Genomic DNA, 24,484 nt, shown 5'->3' with positions numbered 1-24,484 from the left:
CGGCCGCCAGGACTGTTTAGCCCGTTAAGACCGCGGGCCAGGTCTGGTCCCGGTCCCAGCCCGGCCCACCATACAGCATTAAAGAAATATAATTAGTTTATGGGTAGAAAAATAGATAGGTAGACAAGCCTAAATAATTTTGTTTTTGTGGGTAACTGTGTCAAAATCAAATATTGCCTTTGAGACAAGTTCCATCTTTATCTTGCAAACATTGCTTGAATGCCAGTGTGATGAAATAAGATTCTACAGTGTTGTCTCCTTTCATCGTCAGTTCCTTATAATCTTTCACCAAATTTCTCCCCGATAGATAATAGTATTAACTAATCATTTTGGATTAATTTTTTAAAATAAGCTAGTTTAACTACACATAATCAAACCTAACGGCTTAATCTTACTGGAAGAGAAACACAAACAATCTTTTGTTCACCAAAACATCTGCTGCCCCTCTCAGTTCACGTGTTGAGAATCTGGTTGGGTCATTGCTCATGCCAGCTTCCAAATCCAAAACCCTAAGCTCTTTGTTTCGCTCCGCCAGTAAGATATCAAAGCAATGGAAATCCGCTGCGCCTTCTACCTCGGCTGAGGATATTGCCCTAAAACAGTACGTTGCCTCCATTAAATCGCCATCTTCATCTCGGCTTACTGATTCTTCCAAGTCTCTCAGTGAAATAGCCGCCGAAAGCCTGAATTTTAAGTCAGCTGCTGATTCTGGTAGCACACTTCTAATTCTTCTTTGCTGGAACACTATAAACACTTAAAATTGCTTGATTATTTATGTTCTTTGTTTTTCAGGAGAATCAGCAAAAGTGCTATCAGGAGAAATATCGTCGATACTATGTGGTATGTTTTTTTTCTCTGTGTTAATTTGATAATTCAGGTACATTTGTCATAATTTTTAAGTTTTGGATAAGTTACAAATTGAGGAAGGACTACTAACTTAGGCTGGAGTTTTTTTTTTAAATAAAAAAAATATTGCCTTCTTTTTGTTTATTCTTTTATTGCTCTGTTATTCTTTTGGTTGTTCTTTTTTTACTTCGGCATATCACATGGACTCATTTGTTAGAAGTAGAGAAGAGTTGTTTAATATGAATGCACATAATGATAATTGTTAGTTTGCTCAAAAAATGAATCCACATTATGATCAATCATGTTCTGACCTTTGAAGTCTTAAATAATAGTGGGAGAACTTCTAATGAGTTCCTTCTCAAAAAAAAAAAAAAAAGCTCCTAAATGAGTCTCCACAAATTTTCAGTTGCCAAATTGGAAAATTCTGCCACATTTCTAAGTATCAATAATCTTCAGTTTAGCTATACATCTAATACAAAATATAAGTGCATTCCTTAGTTTGGTATTTGAATATGTTGTGGTTGTCTTAGGAATTCTTGTAATGATATTTGATAGCAGAAGGTTGAACAAATGTGTGAACTATGATCTTCCAGCTACTGTTATCCTTATATTGATATTTCTGCATTATCCAGAAGGCTTAAAAGATAGGCTTCAGCAGGTGGGATCAGAGAGGACTACCTGAAATAATTCCTATCACAAGATCCACTGTGATGTAATTGGATGTGGGGAAAGGATGCACGACTTGGAATATCTTTTTGTTTTAGCATATGTCGTCTGCATGCTATTGCCTTACAAACCGTTTTATCTACATATTCTTCTTATTATCTCTTATTGTAGGTGATTTGGATTATGATTTGATCGATTCAGAAGCGAGTAGCAATGCAAGTTGTTTGGAAAATGTATTGGATGTACCATGGTTATCAAATATAGATAGATCCAATAAGTCATTGCGGCGGAAAGAAATAGCACGAGAAAGGAAGGAAATATGGACCTTCAAGAGTAGTCAGACAAGTCGTTTCCACCAGTTGGTTAAACAATGTGCCTGTAAATTGGGGACTGATACTACCATTAAAGTGTTTGGAAAATTGGGACGAGAAACTGGCCTGAAAGAATATAATGCTCTAATAAGACTCTGTATAGAGAAAGCCAGAGAAACAAATGATGAAGAGGTGTCGTTGAAGCAGCTTTCAAAAGCTTATCAACTTCTTAAATCAATGAAGGAACAGGGTTTCCAAGTAGAAGAGGAGAGCTATGGTCCAATTCTTATGTATTTTATTGATTTTGGCATGGCACAGGAGTTTGACTTTTACTGTGAGCTCATAATAGATAGAAATTCTGTTTCACTTGCAAGATTAGCTTACTATGAGATGTTGCTTTGGATTAAAGTTGAGAATGAAGATAAACTAGAAGAACTCTTCTATCATCTTTCACTTTATGATGGAGATGATAAATCCTCCTTTCAAGGTTTGCAATTTACTGGACACATGTCCCTATAACTATTTTTGTTTGTATATTCAAATTGCTTGATCCTACTGGTTATTAGAAGCTACTTGTGGCACCTTGTACTTCAATGAGTTGCGATTAAAATGATTAAGTTGCATGTTTCTTTTTCTCATATTTATTGTACATTATGTTTGTAATGCATATGCAAATTGTTGATGGATTTAGAGTCTGTCTTTGCAATCAGATACCATCTTAGAATGTCACATTTTTTTCTGAAATGCATCTTATGATGAGTTCTGGCAAAGACTGTCTCTGCACCAGTGTCATACTTTAGAATCTCACAATGTTGTACATGTTGCAGAAAACTATCTGTTAGCACTGTGTGAAGAGGACCGTGTTAAGGATTTTGTGAGGCTCCTACACACTGTTGATATAACACAAATTTCATCTATGAATTGTGTCACAAATATCTTCAAGTTCTTGGGGAAGTTGCAACTGGAGTCCTTCGCAAAGAAGTTTCTTCAGGAGTTAGTAACAATAGGTAAACTTGTCAGTTTTCTTTTGTTCAGAGGCGCCGCCTATATAGTTGGTTCATTTGTTAATTCACTGGCCTCATGTTAGGCAAATCTTTTCTAATTGCATTGGGCACTATAACATGAAGGTTACCCATTATTATTTAACTCATAGGATGTTCTCTATGTTGGTATCTTATCCCAATACATCTTAGAAAGGGTTATTATCAAATTTTGCGAATAGATATACTATAGACAATTTTCTCAAAAAAAAGAAAAAAGGAAATTACTATATACTAGAAACTTTTTTGAATATTCGCATCATTTGTAAGGAAATTGATGATTTTCCTTTTGCTGTTAGCAAATCCTTAATTTCTGACAAAGTGCCCTTATCTCTTCCACTTACATTCCCTTCTCATGCATCCTAATGTAATCTCTCTCAAAGCAGATATTGGAGCAAAAAACATCTCAAAGTTCATTTACAATTATACAACTAGCATGCCAAATTTTGCGGTGAGGAACTTCTCATGAATGCTGCTGGTAATCTCCCTTGGTATACAAGTCACATGATGCTTGCATAAACAACAGCAACAACAACCCAGTATAATCCCACAAGTGGGGTCTGGGGCGGGTAGTGTGTACGCAGACCTTACCCTATCATGTGGGGTAGAGAGGTTGTTTCAGATAGATCCTCAGCACAAGAATATGAAAAGAAGAATAAAACAATAAGAACAACCGAGGCCAAAAAGATAGAATTAGAAAAATAAATGGAAAAGATTGTTGGATAGAATATCTAAGACGCTTTTTTTTTTCTTAAGTCACAAGTTACATAAACATTTTAAACTCTGCGTACAGTCAAACGGTGTCAACTGATGTCACATGAACTGGAACAATGGAAGTTAAAGGGAGTTTGATTTTTTATTGTATTTTGCCTTCTGTTTATGTTTTTCCTCTAGATACTGATTGACTCTGGATTGCAATTAGCATAACTTCTTTACGTTGCTAATGTAAAGTTGGTTGTAAATTTTAAATAAACTACTGCAGTTGCCAAGTTTAGAAATGCAGGGTAAGGCTGCGTACAATAGACCCTTGTGGTCCGGCCCTTCCCCGGACTCGCGCATAGCGGGAGCTTAGTGCATCGGGCTGCCTTTTTTTTTTATTGCAGTTACCAAGTGGATCTGTAGGCATGCTAGTTCTTAATATGTGTCCACCTGTGAAATATTGCTCTGATTGCTTTGTTATGTTGTGGAAGCTTGAAGATGTGATGCTTGAATTCAAAAATTTACATGCTGAGTTGGAGCTTACACCAACATCTTCCCAATATCAGAAGCTTATTATGTATTGTTGTGAGTTATTTAAGGTATGAACCGATTGTTTACTGATGTTTTAGATATACTCTATGCAGTGATTGGAGATTTCTTTGTGCAAATAAGTCATTGCATGTTATGATTGATATCTAAACTTCTTCAATGTACTGATTCTTGCAACTTTGCAAATAGGTACATGTTGCACTTGATATGGTTGATCAGATGTTTGAAGCGGGTGTGGCGTTAACGTTGGAGACATTTAATTCCATACTAGATGCCTGCGATAAAAGCTGTGAGTATAATTTGGTAGGTTGACTTGAATCTTTTACCTTTTTTTGATGTTTTAGTTCATTAACTTAATCTATGAGGAGCTGTCGCATAGTTTGGGCTAGGACACGTCAATTATCTGAGATTTTACGGTCACAGATGGTCCTTGCTGTTCTGATAAATTTGCTACTCATGTATATATGGTTACAGTAAACAGTTTTGATGCTCCAAAGCTGAACCTTGATAAAGGATCAAGCCATCCTGGGCAGCATGTTTAGATGAAATACTAATGTACTAGAATAGATTGTGATATCATTCTTTAGGGGCAAAAGATAAGAATTAGTTCTCCTTCTCTAAAGAGAGAAGAATTAGTTCTCATGATCTGCTTGTTGGAGCTTTTAACTCTTAAGAACAGCAAAATTGGAGTCTCCAAATAGGTTAGGTATTAATTAGCAAATGGGCTTAACAAATATTGATATATGTCTTATCAGTAGAAGAGCTAAGTTTATGATGTCAAATCCAAGTAAAAGGTAATCTTCATGGCTATAATAGTTTTTCAGCTGAATTTAACCCGTCGGTGTTCTTATATATCTGTTCAAGTTTCACTCCAGTCCCTTCTGTTTGTCCTTTCTTCTTTCTTCATTGTCAACTGAATTTCTTGCTGCTTATTTGATTCAATCACTTTTAGCGGCGAAATACTTCGAGTTGAAATTTACATAAGTAATTTTTCCCAGAGTACCGGAGCATGAAATATTTACAAATTATCCATTGCTTATCTCTTGTATCTTTGATTTATTTCTGGTCGTCACAAATCAAGTTTTAATGTGTATCCTCATGAATCTTAGGTTCATCGAATATATTCAATGTTACTTCGCCATGGTCTCAAGCCAGATAGCGAGACCTTCAGGATAATGATAAATATGACTGTGAGAGCAAAAGATGTAAGTTTTCTCTTAGGGAACGTACGTATTTGTGTATGGGTATTGAAAGACTCGCCTAACTACAAGAGCTCAGTGTTCTTTATGTTGTCCTCAATGCAGTTTGAAGGCGCATATGGCATGATCGAAGATTTGAAGAAATTTGACATGATGCCTACCACTAGCATGTACAATTGCATAATGGCAGGATATTTCCGGGAGGTGAGTACTCCTTTTATCATGTTATCTTCTATGCTTGAGTTGTCATAATTTATCTATGTGCAGAACGACTAACTTCCACTCTCAAACCTATTTATTGCTTCTTGTGGTCTTCACTTGACCGCGTCTCTTTCAAAGTACTTGTAGAATGTCTTTTTGAGTACAACAACAACAACAAATCCAGTATAATCCCACTCGGGTCTAGGCAGGGTATTGTGTACGAGACTTTACCCCTACCTTGAGGGTAGAGAGACTGTTTTCGATAGACAGAATGTCTTTTTGAGTAAAAGGAAAAATACATCGAAGTTTATTGCTCAATTTCAAGTCGCTACCTCTTTAGTGGATCTAGACATAGTAAGAAATCTAGCAAGTTATCTTAATAATTTCACTAAATTATGTGGGCAAAGTTGTTTGTTTCTCTACAAAAGTTGTGCAACTAGAGCTAGGGGTCGTCTGGTTACTCGTGTTATTGGAAATAATTCCGGATGAATTCTGCGTCAAATGTCAAGTGTTTGGTGATTGTATTTTGTTTGGGTATTGTTATTCAGATGTTTGGTTATCAAATTTTGTTTGCGTATTAATACCCACATTGGGTATGTGCATATTCATATCATTGTGAATAACTATACACATATTAGTTATATATGGAGGAAATGATCTCCTATGCTTATAGTTTGAATAGAAGAAAATGGTCCTACAAAGATCTCCTGTGTTAAATATAGATCTCTTTGTTATTTTTCGGTGATCTCTTGTGGAAAGGGTCATATAACTAAAATAACATTTGTAAAAAATTACAAATTCAAATCTCCCGTTGTTTTGATATTGGTTAGCTCATAGTCTGATACACGGTTTTTGTTTGTAATAGGAGCTAACCTTTATCCTCTTTTGTATTCTTCCTGTAGTTTTGATATTGGTTAGCTCATAGTCTGATACGTCCCTTTTTTTTTGTGGCGGTAACATGAGCTAACCTTTATCCTCTTTTGTATTCTCTTGCATCTTCTTGATGCCTTTACATAACACTACTTCTTCAAAAAAATAAAAAAATAATAACTTGTTATTTCTGCATACGAGCATGTAATGCAGAAACAGTGCTTCTTATCTTATTAATTGTTTAGTTATTTTACTCGTTTCATTAATTTAATTTTGTGTAATGCTTGTACTTCTGGTTTAATAATTCGAAACAAACTGTTTAAGATGGGTCTTCCATGATTGAAAGAGTAATGCAATGTTCATTATTCATTATCTTATCTTTAAGATACATAATTTTAAATTCTCTTAAAACTGTTCATTATTTTGTGATAATTAAGAATTGATTATTTTGAAGTAAAGTTATTTTAATTTATAGTTTTGTTACACACACACACATGCATATAGTACCAATTATTTTCTTCTTTTATGATAATAAAGCATATAGTTGATACATATGTGGGACACCAATTAATTAGGATCAAAGTAGTTATCCGAGTAAGGGTACTTATGGGATTTAGAGAGCTCCGAATTTGCTTAAATTATCTTGTATTGTAATGGAACGAACTTGATTGGACAGGCTGGACATAGATAATTTCGACCCCAACTGATTTCAGATCGGTGCGTATTGATTGATTGATTGATTATGTTAATAAACCAGATACTTCAGTGGATAAATAATGTAGTAAATTTTCATTAAATTTAAAATATTTCATTGGATAAACGGAAAAGGTCCTGAAATATCCCTCTACTACTAGAAATTGTTTAAAATTATCCTTCGTTATACTATTGGAACAGAAAACCCCCTACCGTCTTACTATTGAAACGCATATACCCTTCTTTGACGGACTAGACACGTGGCACGCATCCAAGGCTCTTGGTCCATCTAATCTTTAATTAGACTTGACCCGCCCCATTACCGATACCCAACCCTGTAAATTTGACCCTCACCAACCAATTTAAAGCCGCCCTATTACGTGGTAGTAACTAGGGGTGTCAATGGTTCGGTTCGGTCGGTTATTTTATAAAATTTGTACCATATCAATTTTTCGGTTATTCTATGATGCATAACCAAAATTAGACTTTTAAAAACCGTACCAATCATGTCGGTTTCTCTTCGGTATCGGTACGGTTCGGTTAATTTTTGGTATTTTTTTAAATGTCATTTAAAAGTCACTAGTAGAAGCATAATGCAATATATTGGAATTTTGTTGCATGAATTTCCCTATCGCTGGAAATGATAATGATTGTATAGTGCTTATTACTTCTAATTTTTTCAGCTTTTGACTTTTCCTATTTGTTGAACTTTCTGCAGAAAGACATTCATGCTGCACTAAAGGTTCTCAAACAAATGGAAGATGCCAATGTGAAGTCAGACTCTCAGACTTTCAGCTATCTGATAAGCAATTGCACAAGTGGAGATAACATATCTAAGGTCCTTTTGTTTTTCATCTTAGTTCAGTACTCCTTTGTGATAAGTTCTGTTCTGTGATCTGTTATAAAAGAACCTGCCCAGACTTGGCCAAATTATTTAGCACCCATTGTTATGGGAATAGGATTATAAACCAGGACTTGCATTTCTCATTTCGGAAATAGCCGCTCTACCTTCATAAGATAGGGGTAAGACTGCGTACACACTAACCTCCCCAGATCCCACTTGTGGGATTACACTGCGTTTGTTTTTGTATTGTTGTGGGAATAGGACTATGAATCAAGGCTTGCATTCTCATTTCTCTGGCTGACTAAGTTTGATAATTTGAGTGGATGCATTATTTTCATTGTACTAGCTTATTCTAGATTATGTGCCCTTTCATATTTCTCGTTATTAATAGAAGGTGGTTTAGTAATTGGGAGTAAGAAGGTAGAATGGAGATTATATTCTAACTTCGTACAATGGAAATGATAGAATGGAGATGATAATGTCCTTGATTATAGAAGGAAAGCCGGCTTATGTTGAGCTTAATTCCAATTTAAGATTATAAAGCTAGTTCAATTCATGTACTATAAGAAATCGTGCAAGCATATTGGCAAATCCTTGGATTCCTTTGCTGACAAGTGTGGAAGGGCGCACTGTTGAACTCCTGGGTAGGAATGACGATTTATGGATTGTAGTTTGCCATATTAATAAATTGAAAAAAACTTCAAATTTTATGTTGATATTGCTTTGGAAGAGAACTCTAGCAAAATAAGAAGTTGAAAATGAAAGGTGTAGCCTAGAGGTCAATGAAATGGGAGAAGAATCATGAGGTCTCTGGTTCAAATCCCAATGGAGATAAAAATTATTAGGTGATTCTTCCCATCTATCCAAGTCTTAATGGGTAGAGTTACCTGGTACGTGTGCCGGTGGGAGTTAGTAGGTACCCGATGGAATAGTCGAGGTGTGGGCAAGCTAGCCCAGACACCACCATCATAAAAATGAAGAAGTTGATAACTGCCGCATAGAATTGGGATAAACTGTATATTACAAATTAACTAATGCAACATAAGAAAATTCTCATATTGACCCTCATATCAAAAGAGAGGACGGCCATTAAAGCCGCATTTGTTTTTTTTTTAAAGATTAAGACGTCTGAATCTGGGATACATATCCGAATGTTAAGATGTGTATTAAAATCTGAATACTAAATGATTAAGACTGTTTGTTTTTCAACATCTGAATGATAAAAGTTATCTTTATATAAAAATTAATAAATATAAAATTTGAATAAAATACTGATTTACTTAATATTTTATCAACAAAATATTTAAAAAAAATATATGGTAGTTGATGGTGGGGATGGCTAACGGTGGTATTTGTAGATGCCGACTAAAGGCGGTGGTTGGTAGTGGTTTTGGTTGATAGTGGTGGTTCTAGATAGTCGCTAGTAGTGATTGCTAGTGGAGATTACAGTTGAGAATGGTGAGTGGTATAGTTGATAATGGCGGATGGTGGCGGTGTTGGTAGTTCGTAACGGTGGGCACTAGCTGTAATAGTTAATAATGGTGGTGGGGGTGGTTGGTGGTGGCAGTTGAGGTGAGTGGGTGGATGGTTATGGTTGAGGATGATTGTGGTGGTGGTTGTTGATAATTGTAGGGGTAGTAAGTGGTGGTAGTCAATAATGGTGACGTGGCGGGTGGTGGTAGTCAATAATGATGGCGGTGATGATAATACTTGAGGATGGTGGTGGTTGAGTATGGAGGTGGCGGGTGGTGCATGATGGTAGTTGATAATGGTGGGCATTAGCAGTAATTAATTGTGAATATGGATAATAACATCTTAATGAAATTAAGTCCCTGATATAGATTTTAATCGTTCAGACCTATTCAGACCCATTAAGTGGTTGTGAAATTAAAAAAAAAATACACTTAATGATCAAGATCTGAATGATTCAGACTTAAAACGTACTTAATGTGTGAAATATGAATGATTAAGATTCATACCTTCATTAAGTGCAAACAAATGAGGCATAGATGATGTTTAATCAGGATAAAAAATTTAACCATGTCTCGTGAATACATTCATCATCACAGTGCTAGTCTTTCCATTTGATGTAAAACTTGTCCTTTATGTGACTACAATTCTGTGAAGTGATGTACCATAAAATTCTCTTAGAATTTTTGTTAGTGGTAATTGGATCCATAAATCTGATTCCTTTATCTAATTTATCGGGGCATAGACTTTTTAGCTCTTTTGTTTCTTCTTTCCATATTAGCGCAAAGATGCTTATTCTATTCTTATTCTATTGACATTGACTATAAATATGCACAATAACAATTGGTAATTTGAAAATCTGTAGTTTCTTGATGAGATGAAAGATTCTGGAGTTCAATACACAAAGCATGTATATATGGCCCTAATAAATGGATATACAGCTTCTGGACAGTTTGAAGAGGCTAAACAGGTACACGAGTATACCCAGTTCAGTTTCTTGTTTTTACAAGTCTTTGATTGCCATATGTTTCCCTTTTCTGCATGGTAAATTCTTTATTAGGTCCACGAATTCTTAATAGCTGGTTTTCCCCTTCAAAATTATTTCAGTTGTATGCTTTTCTATATTTATCTATTTATTTAATCTTGTTGAAGTCTCTGGTGGCACATTTTTGCATCTCAGTGAATTCTCCGTCTTGGGGCTTTTTATCTTGTCCAATCGGAAGCTTTCATGTGAAATATATTTTTTGCAGCAAGATTGAACGGCTTTCTAACTGATAACCCCAATGTAGAGCATTCATGCGAAATTTTTTTCTGTTCCTTTGTCTCCTCGGAAGAAGCTAGATCTTGCCAAACGAAAACGATATTTCTTCTGATGATTTAAAAGCATCAAAATATGTGCAGGTAATCTATGATCGAAGAGTACCTGTAAAGAGCTTCAATGAAATCAGAAGTGTGCTTATTTCAGCTCTTGCATCACATGGACAAATGCTTGATGCCCTTGAAATATATGAAGAAATGAATAAAGCTCAATGCAAGTTGGAGCCAAAAACAATCATATGTCTCATTGTAAGTGCCTTCTTGCACATATGCTCTTTCCAAGATCTTTTCTTTAAGCACCTTCCGAATTCTTGACACTTTTATTCTTTTAAATCATAATTTTATAGGAACACCTTCAGTCTGAAGGAGAGTTGCATAGATTGCTGCACTTACTTGAGCACCTAGATGGCCTGGATCGTTGGGTTGATGCTTGTTTTAGGGTCATAACATATTGTGTTCGGCACAACCACTTGAGGTATAAAGTCATAACTGTTTCTTGAGAGTTATTGCTGAAATTTGACTCGCTTAAAATTTCCCCCTTTGTGTAATATAGATCTGCTGTTGACTTGCTCAAAAAGCTGGTAGATGCATACAAGAACGATGAAGTGGCTAAAGAAGTTCTGTTTGATGAGGTCTTGCTTTTGTTCCTTTTCTCTGCTTTCGGTTGGAAATTATAATTATGTATCATGGATCTTAGTACTTTTAGGGCTCCTGCCGTTGATATACTCTTATCAGTCCTTGTGTGCAAGATGGAGTGTCTTGCTCCTCACTGGATATAATATTTTACTTGTCAAAATTGTTGGCTCTAATTATTTATGGAGACCTTAATTTAGCTCTGATGTGTTAAATTCTTGTAAGATACTGATTTTTGGTAATCATCGAGCAGGTTTTCTGCCAGATTGCGATAAATGAACCAACAAATTTGCAGTTCGGCTTGGATCTCCTTCAGGCTATTAAGAAAGAGATTGGTGTCCGCCTTTCAAGAAAAAGTCTTGATTTCCTCCTCAGTGCGTGTGTCAATGCCAGGGATTTACAAGCTTGTTCTCTGGTTTGGAAAGAATACAGAACAGCTAGTCTTCCTTACAATGTTTTAAGTTTTGTGAGGTAATTTTCGAATTACTGATATTTCTCAATCTTGTTTGCTTGCCTGAACATTCTGTTCTTAGGAAATTCATGATAGTTACTCATATTCTTTAGGCGAAATACATAAACAGCCCCTCCAAGTTGTCCACAACGGTCAGTTGAACACCTTAACTTGCCATATGACCAGTCAGATACTTCTATTTAACACAGGCGTGTCTCGTGAACACTCGAATTCAACAAGCTTCATGTGTGAGTTACACTCGCGGATGACATGTCAATCTGACAAATTATTGAATGACACGTGTATTTCTTAAGTAAATTATACTCTATATTAAGAAATAGTTGTTATTTTTAATTAAAAAATAAGAAAAAGACCCCACTTTCCCAAATCAGACCGTAAACCACCCTAAACCCTAGACCAACACCATGGACGCCGGACACCATGGAAGTTGCAGCTTCCTCTTTATACATTGCCACCGGAAACATTGCCACCGGAAACCTCTACTCCATGCCTAAACACATCGAGGAATGCCAAAAGGAGCAGAATAAACAAAACCAGACGAAGGTTTTAGATGGGTTCTTTTTAGTTTTTCGGATTTGGGGTCGATAAGGGAAATAGAAGCAATTGAACATGGTGGATGTGCTTGTACCAGACACCATTTTAAGTGTTTGAGTCACTTTCACATATTGCGTTACTGTATCTATCAATATTTGGTGCTTCTGATATTTAACCTTCCGATTGTCAGTTGTGGATGTGTAAATTTGGAGCTACCGCATTCATTACAAGCTTTTCAGGTTAGTCCAATTGTTTTTGGATTTGTTTAATGGCGGATGGTGATTGTGGTGGTGATGGAAATTTTTGTGTTTTTCCTGTCATGGAGGGTGAAGATGGAGAAGATAATTGGGTACAATATGAAAGAAGAAAGATTGCAGAAAATTTTCTGTTAAGTACTCACTTTTCCGGCCAAAAAGTTTCCGGTGATGTTGCTTCCTTCTCTAATGGAGAAGATAATTGGGGCAACGCAGAAGATGGAGGAAATCGGAGGAGGTGGTGGGGTCCACATTGAATTATGGAAAAAAAAAAAGATAAACCTAATTTTCAAGATCTTCACGCGCTTAGATGTAGGTGTAACACACAAAATTTGCCATGTCAGCGGAAGGGGTTTAAGAGAATATACTTCTACCAAGTAGAGGTGTCTGACTGGTCATATGACAAGTTAAGGTGTTCAACTGACCGTTGTGGACAACTTGGAGGGGCGCTTTATGTATTTCGCCTATTCTTTATTTTAATTTCTCTACAGTTGCATCTGTTGAGAAACTATTGAGTCAATCATTCAACTCTAAAGATTTAAATAAGCTTGACTAGTGCATTTTCATATGTTTGTTGCGTTTTGTCCTTCTTGGTTCGAGTGAAATGCAAAGATATCCATCTAATACAACTTAAAGTTAAAGTTGGAAAGAAGTTAGAAACAAGAGTCAATTACTCAAATGGTCACCCAACTATCCCAAATTTTCTCCTAAAGTCACTTTTCTTTCATTTGTAACAACAAAATCATGAACTATGCCTATTGCACTCAGAATGTCACTCAACTAGATTTTTCAAATTTTGGATTGCCAAATACCTATTTTACCCTCTAAATTATAAACGTTTATATTCTTTTTATTTATTTTTTAAACTTTTTAGTATTAACAACAAAAATTCAAAAATTTATTTACACAATTCAGAATGAAAGAAAATAAAGGTTGTAAATATATATTCCATGCACGTAATATAAAAATAATTATTTAAATAAATGTATTTTTATAATATACAGTATATATTTATGCTCAATTATATTATTATGTTTCTACCAACTTTCCGATGACACAAAGTTATGTCGCCGGAAAGCAGGGGGGATTATCTGTATATGGTATGTTAAGTCGTGCATGGAATATATATAATATAATTGAAAATGTATATTATAAAAGTACCTTTATTTAAATAATTATTTTTATATTACGTGCATGGAATATATATTTTACAACCTTTATTTTCTTTCATTCTAAATTGTGTAAATAAATTTTTGAATTTTTGTTGTTAAATCCTAAAATTATTATTACTAACAAATTATTCTAATTAATTTACTATGCTCATTATTTTGTTATTCCAACATTATATATACTTAAATACTTTTTTTTTTTAATTTATAAATAATATTTATTTATTCTATAGGTAATTCCATAATGTAAATTAAAAAGGGAAAAATCATAATATTAAAGAGTTTAAAAAATAAAAAGAAGATAAATGTTTATGTTTAGAGGGTAAAATAGGTATTTGGCAATCCAAAATTTGAAAAATCTAGTTGAGTGACCTTCTGAGTGCAATAGGCATAGTTTAGTGACTTTGTTGTTACAAACGAAAGAAAAGTGACTTTAGGAGATAATTTGGGATAGTTGAGTGACCATTTGAGTAATTGAGCATCAAACTAACAAAGCTTCTGCACTACAGATAGGTACATACACTAAATGAATCATTTACATCATTTTCATACAATAGTTATTTTCACTGATTCTAGGAGTTAAATTGTAACAATTATTCTGACAAAAGCTGCAGTTTCCCTATTAGTGACTACCGAAGGATGCAACAATTGATGTATTTTGACCTTATGTTTGGGCTACTTTTGAGATCACAAATGGTGTTTGTCCTTTTATGTATTCCTTATTTGCTCTAATACACCGCTTGATGCAGGATGTATCAAGCCTTGTTGGCATTAGGGGACTACAAATCTGCAGCAAATATTTTCAATAAAATACCGAAGGATGATATTCACGTTTGCAGTGTACTCCAAGCTTGTCAAGAAACTTATGGAAAATCTGTCTCTGCAAAGGGGAAAAAGAAGAAAAAGAAAATTGGAAAGAATGTGAGATGTGAACAGTGGAGTTCATAGATGATTTAGAAAATTCTTAGGTGTGTATAAATTTTGAACGTGCCAATCTCTGTACGAGAATATTCTTTGCAGATCATTTAGTTTATCTATTCCTGCTTGGTACTTTATTCCCCCCCTTCCTCTGTGCTCACTTTTCTTTGTCATTCTTTTTTGGTGCAGCAATTGCTTGAGATCAACTTTTTGCAGATCATGTAGATGTACAACTTTTAGTGCTGAGAACTCGTACATTGGGCGTAGAGCTCTATGTTAGTCCAGCTTTAGAATTATTCAGAGATTCAACATCAAGTTGGAAGTGGATCAAGAGAAACGTGAGACACTTCTTTTGACTTTTGTTATCATGGATTTATTGCCTATGATTATTTGAAACATTGAAGGGAACTTGCACTGGAACGTATAAAGGACTAAGAATCAAGTGGTGCAGATGTCTTGTTTCATTTTGAAGAGTAAGGAGAGAATCTGAAACACGCGTCCTCCCGAGTTCTTAGTTCTCCCTTTTCCCAAAAAATGAGTTCTCTGTAGAATCATTTGTTAATTTGGAGATCAGGTATATGATAGTTTCGTATTTGTAATTGGTCGATGATACACACATTTAGCCTTCAAATTTCCTACCTGATATTTTCGATGGTTTAGTAGGCCTTACCTGTATTTTCATTTTGTAGCTAGTCATCTTGTCCAGTGCTAACATTTCAGACCATTTGGTTCAAACCTTATGTTAGTGGAACAATTGTGAAAACACCATAGCCTGCAAGGTATATACCCACATGGAGAAAAAGAAAACAGGGCAGATTGGTCTGCCTGTAGTTTTAAGCAGAATGAGAAATCCTAGCTGGAGTAGTGCAAAGGGTTCAATTGTAGACTGTTGAGCTCTCTGCTTATTTTCATCGTCAAAACAAACCTATGAAAAGCAATTGTTCCTCTTTTCTTATTTCTTCTGAATGAAACAAATATGAAGTGATTAACAGCTTTGTAATAACATTTCTTTACCGTGTCTTTCCACCCAATTATGTTTTGTTCTTTATCAAAATTTATTCATTGCTAATTGTGGCAACTTGAGTACAATATTTATTCGTGGATTTGATACTGCGGCCAATTTCTCTCTTTTAAGTCTTTCTTACAGGTAAGGTCTATCCAGTAACACACATCTAACTTTCAAGGAGATGCTAGTTTGTTCTTGCAATAGTGATTGCCTTCTGATACCAGATAAATATTTGATTGAAGTTAATGTTACAACAGAATTACCAACTGAAATTGTGGTTATGGATCCTTCTGGAAAGAAATTTTTGCACGCTGTCACCTATGACTGGAAACCTGCTAATTGTGATAAATGTTTGGTTGTGGGATACAAGTGTACCAACCAGCCACGACCTGTGATGCAGCATCCCAACCAGACAAGGAGAACAAGGAGTAACAAGGTTATCACACAGGAATGGAGAACCAAAGGACCTATACATAATGCAGCAGGTCCTCAGAATACTTCATCTTGGAACAGCAGCAAGTTGGCAACAAAGTGGAAGTTGTAGATCAAAGAGGAACAACAAAGGCACCTGATCCTATGAAGACTAATAACAAGATCATACCCTGTAGCTGAGAAGCAGAATGATAAAGGGAAAGCAGTGCAAAGTCCTGAACTTAATTTCATCAAATCCCCACCTTTGACTCCCATCCCAGTGAAGAATAGGTTTGAAGTTGTATCAACAAGTAGGCATGAGGAGCACATTCCACCTCGGGATAGAGGTGGAACTATCATTCAACAATGATGAATTGGTTGTTCTGGAACATAAGGGGTGTAAATAATAAACGATATAAACAGAAGGATGTTAGAGGGTATATTAGGAAAATAGAATCAAGCTAGTAGGACTTGTAGAAACTAAAGTGAAGGAAGGGAATGCTCAAAGGATCTCAAAAGCTATTGTTCCTGGATGGAGTATGCTGACAAGCTACAAAGATGCTAGGAATGGAAGGATTTGGATACTATGGGATACCAATCACTTGATTATTACTGGTATTAAAGATGATGCTCAAATGATACACTGTCAGGTAAAAAGTAGAAGAGGAGATATAGATTGTTTGCTCACTGTAGTCTATGGATACAATGGGCTAGAACAAAGAGGAGCCCTATGGGATAACTTACAACTACTATCACTGAGTATAGCATTACAATGGTTGATAGCTGGAGATTTTAATACAGTACTATACCACAACGATAGATTGTCTTGTAATCTAGTAAGCTACTCAGAAATTCAAGACTTTGTTGCCTGCCTTCAACATACTACATTGACAGAACTACCTTGGAAGGGTGATTATTATACATGGTCTAATAAGCAGCCTGGAGTAGATGGAGTCAGCAGTAGATTGGACAGAGTTTTTGGCAATTATGAATGGATGATGTCCTGGGGTCATGTGGAAACAACTTATGGACTGCCTCAAATTTCAGACCATGCTCCTATGCTATTAACACTGTCATCTTCAACATGGACTGGTAGAGTGCCTTTCAGATTTTTTAACATATGGGCAGCACATGAAGATTTTTCCTAAGTAGTTGCTAGCATGTGGAATTCTCATAGTACACAGGGTACTTTGAAATTAGTTTGGACAAGATTGAAAGACATGAAACCTGCCTTGAAAGCTTTAAACTCTAAGGAATTCAGGGGCATCACTCAGAAAATTGAGAAGGCTAGAATAGATTTGAGGGTTATCCAAGAGAAGATTTCATTGAATTGCAATGATGCTTTATTAGATATGGAGAAGGAAACACTACTCAACCTTGAGAAGTGGTCATTAATTGAAGAGAGTGTCCTGCAACAGAAAGCTAGAGCAAGATGGATACAACTTGGAAATTCAGACTCTAAGTACTTCACAGCAGTAGTGAAGGATAGAACTCAAAAGAAGCAAATTACAGAAATCACTACTCTACTAGGAGACAAGTTGACTGACCCTGATGCAATCAAAAGGGAGATAGTTGATTTCTATAAAAGCCTAATGGGGTCAGCTGCCACTTCTTTGCTTGCTATCAACAGATCATACATGAAGAATGGTCCTACACTGTCTCATCAACAAAGAGTTGATCTTGTGCAGAGGTAACTAATCAAGAGATTGTTCAGAGTCTATGATAAAGCTCCGGGTATTGATGGCTTTAATGTAGTTTTCTTCAAAAAAGCATGGGACATTATTAACACTCAGATCACAGATGCTATAAAGGAGTTCTTCTCAACAGGAAAGATCTATAAGGCCATCAATTGCACCGCTGTTACATTAGTTCCTAAAGTGACAAAGCCTACCACAGTCAAAGAATATAGACTAATAGCCTGCTGTTCAATCCTATACAAGATGATCTCTAAGATCTTGGCTTCTAGATTGCAGAAAGTCATGCCATTCATCATTTGTGAAGCTCAAGCATGGTTCATTCCTGGTAGAAAGATTGTTGACAGTGTCATCCTAGCTCATGAACTAGTCAAATCTTACAGTAGAGCTCAGATATATCCTAAGTGTATGATAAAGATTGATCTCCAAAAAGCTTATGACTCAGTAGAATGGATCTTCCTACAATAGGTGATGGAGGAGCTTGGTTTTCCTGATAGGTTTATCAAGGGGATAATAGAATGCATCAAGACAGTCAACTATACTATCCTTGTGAATGGAGAAACCACAGAACCTTTCAATGCTGCTAAGGGTCTTAGACAAGGAGATCTTATTTCTCCTTTCCAATTTGCAATAGTGATGGAGTACTTGAGCAGATCCCTGCATGAGCTTAAGAAGGAACCTACATTCCAGTATCACCCAGGTGTAGGAAACTGGACATAACTCATGTGAGTTTTGCCGATGATCTCTTGTTATTTGCTAAAGGTAATCTATCCTCAGTGGTCACATTGTACAAAAACTTCTCTCAGTTCTCTGAAACATCAGGTTTGCAGGCTAATTTGGGTAAAAGTTCAGTGTATTTTGGTGGGGTGAAACAAGATGTGAAGGAGCAGATATTGATTGGCTCACCTGGGGTTTGAAAAGGGATCCTTGCCCTTCAAATACCTAGGCATTCCTTTATCTACAAAGAAAATAACTCTCATACAATGGCAACCTTTGATTGAAAATCACAGCTAAGATCTCTTCTTGGACTGCTAAAATGCTATCCTATGTTGGTCGTGTGCAGTTGGTTCAATCTGTTATTTTTGGTATTCAAGCTTACTGGGCTCAATTGTTCATCTTGCCTGCTAAGGTATTGAAAATGATTGAGGCACTCTGTAGAAGCTACATTTGGTCTGGAACTAACACAATAACCAGGAAGGCATTAGTAGCATGGGAAAAGATTTGTACTCCTAGGTCAGCTGGTCGACTTATTCTCATAAACCTTCCTGTATGGAACAAAGCAGCAATTGCCAAAACGTGCTGGGACTTAGCACACAAACATGACAAGCTATGGATAAGGTGGGTCAATGCATACTATATCAAACAACAACTACTACAACATATGCCATTGCCACAACAAGCAAGTTGGATGGTGAGAAGAATAATTGGATCAAGAGTAACCATGCTACAGACACAGAACTTAAATGATCTCAGCAAGAGCATTATCAGACAAATATACCTACAACATTTAGGAGACTTACCAAGAGTTAGCTAGAAATGTCTAGTCTTTCACAACTCTGCCAGGCCAAAGGCAGTCTTCACTATGTGGCTGTTGCTCCATGGAAGACTACCTACTAAAGATAGGCTAGCCAACTGGGGTTTAAATGTCACCCCTTAATGTGTTATGTGTCAAGGTCAGGATGAATCAAGGGAGCACCTGTTTGTGTAATGTCCATATACTATAGAACTGTGGAAGAAAGTCATGAAGTGGATTCAAAGTGTACAAATGATCACCACCTGCTGGGACCAACACCTTCAGTGCATCAAGGAAAAGGGAAGACCAATAAGGCTAGCATCTTCAGAATGATATATGCTGAGACCTCATATGCAATTTGGATAGAAAGAAACACACGTATATTTGACCAAAGGTATCGAGGCAGTGATGTTCTTGCAAGGGAGATAGCATATATTTGCAATGTTAGAGTAGCTACTCGAGCTAAGAGTTATATACATCAATTTTATCTAGGAACAAAGTAGATTCATTAGTGATATGTGTAAATAGGTATGCTATGTTTGCTTTTAAACTTTGAGTTAGTCAGCTGAGTTAGCTTGACTATGGATTTGTACAGTTCTTCTTTGGTGATTAATACAAAAGAAAGTTAATTACCAAAAAAAATATATATATTTGATTGAGAAGAAAGTTTTCATACCCATGTGTCTAAAACAGTACTTTGTTGATGCAACTATCATCCACATTCTTAACCCCAGGGGGAGCTTGTTGAGGAGGGGAAAGAGCAAGGGAAAAAAAGAAGGAAGAAGGTTTTGCTAGTCCAATACTGTAAATTAAGAACGCAGTATAGAAGCTCAGAAGAACGATACACTTGAATGCACTATAATTCTCTTTCTAGTCAGCTAACTGAGAATCCAATACAGAAAATTGCTTTTGTAATGATTTCTCCATAGAAAGATTTCTTGTACTACTGGTAGTTACTATATTACACAACATTAAAGAAGATTTGAGCTTCCTATCAGCAAAATCTTTCAAAAAGAATTAGCAACAAGAATTGCTTGCCTACAACGTGCCTTAGCTTGTTCAAGTCTCTCATTCAGTGTCTCTTCTTTCACTGCAGCACTAACCATAGCCAAATCCATCTCCATCAACTTCAAGACTCTGGACAATTCTGTCACCATTCTATCTTCAACTTTCCCTTCTTCCCTTAACACTTCTGCTTCTTCTCTGGCTCTTTCTGCCACTATTTCTCCCACTTTAGCCAACAATGCTGTCGACCCAAAATCTCTAGCCATCAACTCCTCCAATTTCTCCAAAAAATCCATTATCACATATCCTACAGGCTTCTCCAAATTAATAGGCTTTGTTCTCTTCCATCCTATCTCAAAGTTTGGTGGATCCTGCTTCACAAGCCCAGTTCTTGATTTTCTATTGCGAATTATCTCAGACTTTCTTCGTTTCTCTATTGGGAATTTTTCTGGGCTGATTGTTGTTTCTGAAGTTGGTGTGGGACTGAGGAAATTGGGGTCTGAAGACTCAGGCGTGGGATTGGAAGTGCATTTGATTGTGAACTGCTTTACATGGATATGATTTGTGAGTGGTTGTGATATTGGAATTTTAGAAATTGGATTTGAAGGAAGATTAATTGAAGGGAGAGTGTGGATATGGTGGAGTTGGAGGATATTAGAAGCCATGCCAAATTGCCCAACAAGTCGATAAGCTCTATTTTGTCAAGTGGTGCCAAGTATCTCGTTCGTTACTAGTAGGTGGGACAAAATATCTTGCCAAGGCTGTTGCTTTTAATTTAGGTTTTTTCATTTTGTTCTTTCAAACGGTAATATAGTAGAGTATTTGGTTAAAGGATTTAAATATTATATACACTGGTGGTAGTGTAAATTGTTTTCTATTTTTTTATCGATATAGATTAATAAAATTGCAGCAAATATATATGCCGAAGATGTAGTAAATTTGTTAATACTATAAGTATAGTTTAACTGGTTTTAGCAAATTATATACACTAGCGCGCGGTCTCTCTCTGTATATAAGATTTTGCTAACTTACTACATAGTTGTAGTAGGATAGCATTGTATGGCACGACCCAAATCGGAGGGCCGCGAGGGCATCTGGTACCTTACTCAACCGAGTACCAACGTAACGTATCTTCCTTATCACACCATCATGGGTAAATGGGCCAGAAGGGCCATTATGAGATAACCAGAATAAAACATAAGGGAATGCTAGACATAGGACGACCCTGCATGATATAGAAACTTATACATGTGACATAGGGGTCTATAAGACCGACATGATCATTCGTATACTCAAAACATAGGCCGACAGGGCCATACAAATATCAATATACATGACATCTGTCTACAAGCCTCTAAGAGTACATAAACGTCATAAAGGTCGGGACAGGGCCCCGACATACCAATCAATACATGTCTAGAGCATACTGACAAAATGGGCAACTCCTGAGCAAGTGGAGTGTACCAACACCTTCCGCTGAGCTGATAGCCTACTAGGATGACTATCAACCCGTCAATCAAGACCTGTGGGCATGAAACGCTACGTCCCAAGCAAAAAGGACGTCAGTACGAATAAAGTACCGAGTATGTAAGACAGGAAAGCATAAATAAGAACAGTAATGTAAAGAGAGATAGAGGAGATACAACCTGTAGCATCTGAGCGCCTTTGAGGGCTACTGACATGAAATGCATGATACATATATATACTATTAAAAACATACGCCTCTGTGGGCGTCATCATCATCATATCGTACCCGGCCTCGAAGAGGACTCAGTAAAAACGAACCCGGCCACGTGGAGCTTGGTAAACCCAACTGATCAGTGGTTGCACAATAGGTGTCGTACCCGGCCGACTATAGCACGGCTCGGTAGAGTAAAATAGATATTATATATAATGCATGTTGGACTTGTGAAATCACGTTCTAAACCTTTCGGAGTGACGTAAGGTCGTTGCACCTTCTATTAACATTATGAACATCCATACTATCAATATGAACCTCAGTAGGATTCAAGGATCATATATACTTGCTTAGAATAACTTTGTAAGGAAAGAACAGCATGGACAACCTTAATTTCTAGGAGTAGATCCGTTATGAAATAGCGTATCGTTTATGTTCGTTTCACTTTAGATCATACCAAAAGAAATAAGGAAGTGCCTTAACATACCTTAACCACGTTGAGTCCTTAATACCTTCCAAGCAACTCTTCAAACAAGTCAACTCAATCTATCATAGTATAAGGAGATTCAAAATTAGTGCTGAGCAAAGGCTAAGTTTGTAACTTAAGCTAGTAGCTCGTTTACATAAATTCGGGCAGCGTCTCCCCTGTAAAAAGGGCCTCCTCCAATACCATATACTAACAACAACAACCAGAGAAATCCAGCAACATATAAATATCAATAACAAGACACAAAAAAGCAACAACATATCACAACTACTTCACGACGAGCGGCAAGCTTCGATTGGAATCCGTATAACCCATATCACCCCTTATAGACTTCTTACATTAACTTAAAGGCATCATTAACATGATAATGAAGTCATTCAAAGACTAGACAAGGGGAATCGCTCGTCTTTTTTCTCTCGGCGGACGTTAGGTGCTAACTAACATGCGCCTTCGCCGGAAATGGGAGGAAGAGGACGACCAAAGAGGAACACCAGCAAAACACCGATGGTAGAAAAGAAGTTAACTGAACTCATCACGAGAGAGCAAGGAAAAAATCATCAAAATCTAAAGAGAAAATGCATGAGGAAGGAGATTTGGATCTAGACAGTGACAACGATTTAAATTGGCCAGATCTAAGCAACATTCGAACTAAATTGACAACACCGGTGAAGTCAGTCACCATTGCGATGTTGATGATGAACGCTGGAGTCAAAGGAGTACCTGCGCCGAACTCAATAGGCGATGCGAGTACGAGCAATTTGCAAAGCAATGGAACAGTAAATGCTGACTTACCAAATGACCAGAGCAGTACTATAATTGACAGTGAGAAGAACATGCAAGAGGTGAAAACAACACAGAGTGGAACTGGGGGAAGATCCTGGGCTGGATTGCTTAGTGAGAACAAACTTACAGCTAAAGGTATGAATCTATCATATATTCCCCCGATGATACAGGATGGGAAAATAGTTGTTCAATTGCTGGATGAAGACATTGCAGAGGAGAATAGAAGTGGAATCGAGCTATAATATTGTACGTGGTGGGAAATACTCCAACTATTGGGGCAATTGAACGATTCATAGCAAGCCAGTGGAGCAAACTCAGGAAACCAAAGGTACTATTCCATAACGATGGCTACTTTATAATTTTGATGAATAGTTATGAAGAAAGGGATGAAGTGATTCTGAATGGACCGTATACCATGAATAGCAGACCAATTATTCTCCGACCATGGAAGGAAGGGTTTGATTTTAGTGAGGAAATACTCAAAACCATCCCTCTATGGGTTAAATTTCCTAAGCTACCACTTAGCTACTGAGTAATCAGGCCTTAAGCAAAATTGGGAGTAGGTTGGGGAAGCCTTTATATGCGGATGCATGTACTACAATGAGTTATAGAGTATCATATGCAAGGGTGTTAATTGAAATGGACATTACTAGGCCACTACCAGGATCAATCAAGTTATACGACCCTAAGAGAAAGGTAATCGAGTAGATAGTACAGTATGACTGGAAGCCTCAGTACTGCCAAACATGTTGCCAAATTGGTCACTCATGTAGCGACCAACAAAAGCATAATAAAGAGGGAGGACAACAGAGAGGCTATGAGCAGAAAATAAAGCAAGAATGGAGAATAGTAAGGGTACTTGATCCTAAGGTGGATAAAATTGATGCTCATGGTAGGTTCATGGACCAAATGGAACCAGAAGGTGAAGCAATGCCTATTCAGCAGTGAAAAGAAGAGCAATGGCAGGTTGCTAGAGGGAAGTCTGCATCAAAAAAGCATATGGGAACCACAAGAGAGGATAAAGTAGACATTGGTAATGCTTTTAAAGCTCTAGTTGACACTGCTCAAAAAATTGTGTAACTATCTGAAGCTCAGGGAATAAGAGGTCAGAGGAGTAGAAATGAAGGAGGAGGTGGACCCAAAATAAATACTATATCATGATGAATATCATAACATGGAATGTTAGGGGTATGAATAAAGTGTATAAGCAAAAAGAACTAAA

General features: G+C 36.6%; 3 protein-coding genes across 3 annotated transcripts; 2 read left to right on the top strand and 1 right to left on the bottom strand.

The window, feature by feature from the left end:
* The first annotated feature begins 241 nt into the window (after positions 1 to 241).
* LOC109213759 (pentatricopeptide repeat-containing protein At4g04790, mitochondrial-like) lies at positions 242 to 15,716 on the top strand. Its single transcript, XM_019377589.1, has 17 exons — positions 242 to 711; positions 793 to 840; positions 1,684 to 2,310; positions 2,651 to 2,830; positions 3,250 to 3,314; positions 4,054 to 4,161; positions 4,301 to 4,414; positions 5,221 to 5,316; positions 5,416 to 5,514; positions 7,793 to 7,912; positions 10,254 to 10,358; positions 10,790 to 10,954; positions 11,053 to 11,180; positions 11,259 to 11,337; positions 11,592 to 11,809; positions 14,517 to 14,735; positions 14,875 to 15,716. Exons 1-16 carry the CDS (start codon positions 486 to 488, stop codon positions 14,713 to 14,715), a joined length of 2,577 nt encoding a protein of 858 aa, XP_019233134.1. The 5' UTR covers positions 242 to 485; the 3' UTR covers positions 14,716 to 14,735; positions 14,875 to 15,716.
* Positions 15,717 to 18,267: 2,551 nt separating this feature from the next.
* LOC109213753 lies at positions 18,268 to 19,413 on the top strand. The gene is made up of 4 exons (XM_019377585.1): positions 18,268 to 18,496; positions 18,559 to 18,707; positions 18,860 to 19,207; positions 19,360 to 19,413. Exons 1-4 carry the CDS (start codon positions 18,268 to 18,270, stop codon positions 19,411 to 19,413), a joined length of 780 nt encoding a protein of 259 aa, XP_019233130.1.
* A 696-nt stretch (positions 19,414 to 20,109) lies between these two features.
* Positions 20,110 to 21,048, bottom strand: LOC109213756. The gene has a single exon (XM_019377587.1). It carries the CDS (start codon positions 20,977 to 20,979, stop codon positions 20,317 to 20,319), a length of 663 nt encoding a protein of 220 aa, XP_019233132.1. The 5' UTR covers positions 20,980 to 21,048; the 3' UTR covers positions 20,110 to 20,316.
* Positions 21,049 to 24,484: the final 3,436 nt, after the last annotated feature.

Source organism: Nicotiana attenuata, unplaced genomic scaffold, assembly GCF_001879085.1.
Source record: "Nicotiana attenuata strain UT unplaced genomic scaffold, NIATTr2, whole genome shotgun sequence".
Taxonomy (NCBI): domain Eukaryota; kingdom Viridiplantae; phylum Streptophyta; class Magnoliopsida; order Solanales; family Solanaceae; genus Nicotiana; species Nicotiana attenuata.
This window is presented reverse-complemented; position numbering and strand designations above follow the sequence as displayed.

Excerpts from the sequence above, each read along its gene's own strand:
- LOC109213759 (XM_019377589.1), top strand. The coding sequence starts at position 486 with ATGCCAGCTTCCAAATCCAAAACCCTAAGCTCTTTGTTTCGCTCCGCC. Across the intron at positions 7,913-10,253 it reads GTGGAGATAACATATCTAAG|TTTCTTGATGAGATGAAAGA; the intron begins GTCCTTTTGTTT and ends GAAAATCTGTAG. Across the intron at positions 11,181-11,258 it reads GTTCGGCACAACCACTTGAG|ATCTGCTGTTGACTTGCTCA; the intron begins GTATAAAGTCAT and ends TGTGTAATATAG.
- LOC109213753 (XM_019377585.1), top strand. The coding sequence starts at position 18,268 with ATGGAGGAGCTTGGTTTTCCTGATAGGTTTATCAAGGGGATAATAGAA. Across the intron at positions 18,708-18,859 it reads TATTGATTGGCTCACCTGGG|TTGGTTCAATCTGTTATTTT; the intron begins GTTTGAAAAGGG and ends GGTCGTGTGCAG. Across the intron at positions 19,208-19,359 it reads CACAACAAGCAAGTTGGATG|GCCAAAGGCAGTCTTCACTA; the intron begins GTGAGAAGAATA and ends CAACTCTGCCAG.
- LOC109213756 (XM_019377587.1), bottom strand. The coding sequence starts at position 20,979 with ATGGCTTCTAATATCCTCCAACTCCACCATATCCACACTCTCCCTTCA.